This window comes from Lupinus angustifolius, chromosome LG05 (assembly GCF_001865875.1).
Source record: "Lupinus angustifolius cultivar Tanjil chromosome LG05, LupAngTanjil_v1.0, whole genome shotgun sequence".
NCBI classification, from domain to species: domain Eukaryota; kingdom Viridiplantae; phylum Streptophyta; class Magnoliopsida; order Fabales; family Fabaceae; genus Lupinus; species Lupinus angustifolius.
In genome coordinates this window covers 7,776,053-7,781,962 of record NC_032013.1, presented here as the reverse complement: position 1 = coordinate 7,781,962, position 5,910 = coordinate 7,776,053, and the positions used below count along the sequence as shown (strand labels likewise).

Genomic DNA, 5,910 nt, shown 5'->3' with positions numbered 1-5,910 from the left:
GTTTTTGATAAAAAAATGTTTTTCAGATTCCTCCCCCTAAATCGGCTATGGGGAGAGTTTTTCAAATCTTGTTATGTGTATATATACCCTTAGTTGTAATCGTTTCTACATTACATTTTCACAGAAGTTTCTCTCCATTCTGTACTAGAGTAAACTTTGTTAATTAGTTTCCTTGAGTAAGCTTTTATTGTAGAGGTTAGTATATCATTTAGTTACTACATTTTATTTAATTTTTATAAGTTTATATGTTTTAATGTTATTAATCGTTTAATGTAGATGGCCATTGTGAGAGATGTTGTTAGAGATTTTAGTGATGAAGAGGAGATTGAAATATGCAGTGATGAGGAAGAGGTTCAGTTTGATAATAGTTCATCTTGTAGTATGACATATACTACTCCCTCAACATTTTTCCTGAACACAAATTCTGAAGCCGGTCGTGATATTTGACACATAACCGGTTTAACAGATGTTGTTGATAATGATTTGTTTATTGGCATGCAATTTGAATCTAAAGAAGCCACAATAAATGCAATTAGGGAATTTCATATCAAAAATTTGTTCGACTATATTGTTGCAGAGTCTAGGCCGGACAGATACGTTGCCAAATGTAAACATTTTGGTGCAGGATGTGAGTGGTGAATTCGCACTTCATATAATGTTAAGCGCGATTATTGGGAGATTAGGAAAATTAATGGAACACACAGTTGTGTATCGATGTTAGTTTCCCAAGATCGTAGTAAATTAAATTTGTCATTCATTTCAGATCTTATTTTTAATTTGGTATCTGCAGATCCGAGTATACCAGTTAAGGAATTCCGAGATTCTGATCTAAAGGACAAAGTTGTAGAAATTGGTATGTTCTATTTATATTTTATAATTTTAAAAATATTTTTATATTATGGATAATAATATATTTGTATTTATTTTGTAGGTTATGAGTTGATGAGACCACGGTTCGAGCGAATGTTGAATTCCTTGCGTCAAAAAAATACAAGGGCTGGAGCATGGTTGGACCAGATTCCAAAAGATAAATGGAGTCAGGCATATGATGAAGGGAGACGATATGGCCACATGACTACTAATCTTGCATAATGTATTAATGGTGTTTTGAAAGGATCAAGAGCTCTTCTTATCACTGCACTTGTTAGAGCAACCTATTATAGGCTAAATGAATGGTTCAATGAACATCGAAATGAAGCCTCTAACATGATTATGGAAGGGCATGTATATTGTGAAGAATCAACAAAGGTGATTAAAGAAAATCAACGTAAATCTACATGTCAAATCGTTCATAATTTTTCACGAGAAACTGGAGTCTCTGAAGTTGAAGTTGTATCTAGATCTGGTGGTCGGCAAGTGAGACTGTATACAGTAAAACTTGTTGACAATTGGTGTGACTATGGAGAATTTCAATCATTACGATTGTCATGCTCTCATGCTATCGCAACATGCGCTTCTTTGAATTTAGACTGCAGTCAATTTATCTCAACTATTTACCGCCTAGATAATCTTCAAAAGGTTTATGGATATGAGTTTCAACCACTTGGTAATGAAGAATACTGGCCTCCTTATTCAGGTTCGACATTCATTCCCAATCCTGTTATGCGTAGGAAAAGAAGTGGAAGATCAAAGACTTCACGCATTCACAATGAGATGGACGAAGTTCAAGGTGAACAACTTAAAAATGTGGATGGTGTAGAACCGAAGGACATAACAGGAAGACATGTCCATTGCGATCTAGAAAATTAGGGGAGAGTTCTAGGCAACATTCTTAAGAGTAGTTTATATTTTAGTCATTACCTTTATAATGTATTTCTAGTAATCTATAACTACTTTTCTCAATTATGTGTAGTGAATATACTAAAACTACAAATATTATAACTATGTACTATAAATATACTATAACTATATATACCATAAATTATAACTCTGTACTATAAATATTATAACTATTTACTGTAAATATTGTAACTATGTACTATAGTATAACTATTATATACTATAAATATATTAAAAGTATATAGTATAACGTGTGCATATTAAAAGTATATTAAAAGTGTATTAAAACTATTATATACTATAAATTTATTAAAAGTATATAGTATAACGTGTGCATATTAAAAGTATATTAAAACTATTATATACTATAAATTTATTAAAAGTACTATTGTATAATTATTGGACATAAGTGTGGTCAAAGAAGATTTTAGTGTGCAAAAGATTTTGGTGTGAATGACCATGCATAAGATTTGTGTAGAAAATTTTAGTGTGAATGACCATGCATAAGATTTGTGCAGAAAATTTTAGTGTGAATGACCATGCATAAGATTTGTGTAGAAGATTTTATTGTGGAGAGATTCTTTTATTGTGCAGAGATTCTATACATAATGACTGATTCTTTTATTGTGCAGAGATTCTTTTACCGAATGACTATACATAATGATTGATTCTTTTATTGTGCAGAGATTCTTTTACTTAATGACTATATTGGTTGGCATTAAAGTTTGGCATTTCGAATTTATTGTTTGGTTGAATTCATTAAGTACATTTATTGTGTGGGATTAATAAAGTTGTGCAGAGATTCATTAAGTGCATTAAAATTGGTTGAATTCATTAAGTACATTTATTGTTTCGAATTCATTAAGTGCATTAAAATTTGTTGACTGAATTCATTAAATGTATGTCTTGGTTGTTCAATGTATTGAAATTTGTTGACTGGAAATTATTATTTCAACATAACTCGACATCCTAGGTGCCGAGTTCAACATAAACATTTATTGTAAATCGGGTTCATCGTTGCCGAGTCTTGGCCTGGTAAAATAAATACATTGAAATCGGCAGTGTTATTGCCAAGTTAGGTTTAGGGCAAATTATTTTCCACTAGACTCGGCATCCTAGGTGCCGAGTTCCTTATAAATAATTTTATGGCAAAAAACTCGGCATCCTAGGTGCCGAGTTCCTTATAAATAATTCTTCCCAAACATTTACCCGTCGTACCATACATAATTCACATTCACATCCTATAAATATTCCCTTATACCTTCTCACTTCCATACCTTCTTCTAACACACCTTCTTCTAACACACCTTCTTCTCACTTCATTGATTTAGTTACACCTTCTTCAAATTTCCTTCTCATTTTCACACTTTCAAATGGAGTACCTTCATCCAGGGCCAATTGATACATCACTACTTACAATGCAAAATGACCATATATCGAATAATGTATGGAATGGCATTGAATGTAGTTTCCGGCCCAGATATTGTTTCTGGCAATCACTACATTCTGAGCCGGTGTTACAAGTTATCTGCAACACTGCTTTTGGTTTGTTGACAATTGGAGCAGTAGAAATCAACAATCATCTATTACTAACATTGATCGAGAGATGGAGGCCTGAAACACATACTTTCCGCTTTCCATGTGGAGAGGCCACCATGACTCTTGAAGATGTGGCTTACCAACTTGACATTCCGATAGATAGAGAAGTTGTTACCGGAGTGACAAGTACTGATTGGGAAGCACTTTGCATCCGGTTGTTAGGTGTTGTTCCAGTTGGTAACGAATTAATGGGGCAGAGGGTGAAACTCACTTGGCTTGAGAGGACATGTCGTGATCTCCCTGATAATGCTAATGACATTATTATTGAACAACACGCAAGAGCATTTATTCTAAGAATCATAGGGGGGTTTCTTATACCACATACATCAGGTAACCGAGTCCACCTTATGTATCTGCCCTTGCTTGAGGACTTAACAGAGACATTCGAATACAGTTAGGGCTCAGCAGTATTGACTTGTCTTTATCGAGGACTACGTCGTGCAACAATAATTAGTGATCAAAAAGAGATTGGAGGATTTCTACTACTCCTTCAATCATGGGCATATGATCGCATTGAAAATCTTGCATCGAGACTGCACGACCCAACAACACCTTATTTTTCATTGGTGAAAATGTATATATTAATTTTACCATTACATGTATATTTTTATTTAAGAAAAGTGATTCAAAGTTTTATATTAACTAACAAAGATTACAAATAGGTGGTCACAATATTTAATCACCACCAACATCCCTGGACATGCTGTTAATATCATACGCGCAATGTTTGACCGTATGCGCGTTGACCAGGTATATTTACATTTCTATTTTTTAGTCATGCTGTTATTATATTAACTTTTTATGTTAACTTTTTATACTTTTTATGTATGAACATTTATTATATTAACTTTTGAAGTAACATTTTTACCAGTTTCGGTGGATGCCATATTCCCAACTGCCTTACCTACCAAACATCTCCAACCACCCTACTGATCGGGTTATGAGGCAATTTGGTTTTGGTCAACCAATTCCACAAGATCCAGTCAATTGTGAAAAACTTCATAAAGTGGACTTACGTGGCAAAACTGATTGTAACTGACCACATAAACATCGTCGTTGGATTCAAATATGGCATAATTGGGATAACTATGTCGTCGATGGTTTACCAGCAAATACACTGCCTTTGAACCACTACTCTGAGTATATGCAGTGGTATTTAAAAAGAACTAGAAGATACATATCTAGAGATAGAGCACACTATGATGGAATGGTAAAAAAATTATAAATTAAACTTTGTGTGTAATTATATTATTTAATTCTAATTTTCTATAATTTTTTCAGTACACATTTGCAAAAAGAATTTGTGCTCAGAGTCGTCCTCCAGCATCACTTATTAATCCCACACAATGTTTATGTGACGTATTCTCATCGGGACATGAAATGATGGGAGCGGAGTTGTAGATGTCATGGAAGATCCAAGTCAAATCATTCTGGATAGAATATTTTGGGATAGTCATTCTCAAGGATATACTGGAAACTGACTCTCCGCAACAAACTTCAGTGGATAGTCATTCTCAAGGACATACTTCATCAGTTACTCCTCAACAACAATAACAATTGTATGGGTTCGCAAATTATAATTCTCCATACAATTATTTCTCATCAAGTTCTCAAAACCCAATACCAACAATGTTTTCTACTACTTCAAGTACATCATTCTCGGCATATGATTCTCAAGATTCTCAACAATATTATCGTCCTACTATGTCGTCTACAAATATTTTTGGTATACAACATACTGATGATGAGGTTGTCGTTGAGGATGTTGATGAAGATTGAGATGATTCAGATGAGGAGGAGCCACAATTGGAGACACGTGGAAGAGCAAGAATCTCGCAGCGGACTGAACAACAATTAAGAGTCCAACCGCCTAGAAGGAGAAAATCACCTCCATGTGACACATCATCACACAAACGTCACTAAACTTTTCTGTGACTTAACCAATTCAACTGTAATATATTGTTTTCCTAAATACTAATGTTTAAATAAACTATTGATGATTTGTGTTATTACAGTTACGGTTTATAGAGAATTAAACAAAAAATAAAAATAAATATAAATAAAACTCCCCCATTGTCGATTTAGGAGGACGGAATTACAAAAAATTAATTTACCAAAAACTCCCCCATTGCCGATTTAGGGGGGAATTAAAAAAAACCTAAAACTCCCCCTATTGCCGATTTTGGGGGGAGGTAATTAAAAAAAAGTAAACATCAAAATCTGCAACCAAGTTGCCAATTTACAAAGAAACTACACTAATACAGTAATATTTTCAAAAGGTGCACCAAGACGGTAATTTTTCGGTCAAGGTGCACCAACAAAGTAAAAATTTGTATATCATTCATTTTGTAGCAGCAATCAATTTTATAAAGAATGTAATATCTACGCATTGTCAGTGTAAAGATTTATACACAATTTGTACATTATTCATTATTCATTTGTATTACTGTTTTGAAAAATCAACAATAATTAAACATGAATAATGAATGATATAGTAATTGATTCCTACATATTTTTCTCTTTTCTAAATTA

The 5,910-nt window shown here is 33.3% G+C and overlaps 1 protein-coding gene across 1 annotated transcript; it reads left to right on the top strand.

Moving 5' to 3' along the window:
• Positions 3,153–3,776, top strand: LOC109346960 (serine/threonine-protein phosphatase 7 long form homolog). Its single transcript, XM_019586699.1, has one exon. It carries the CDS (start codon positions 3,153–3,155, stop codon positions 3,774–3,776), a length of 624 nt encoding a protein of 207 aa, XP_019442244.1.

Bases quoted from the DNA above. Each gene is read 5' to 3' on its own strand.
- LOC109346960 (XM_019586699.1), top strand. From the start codon at position 3,153: ATGGAGTACCTTCATCCAGGGCCAATTGATACATCACTACTTACAATG.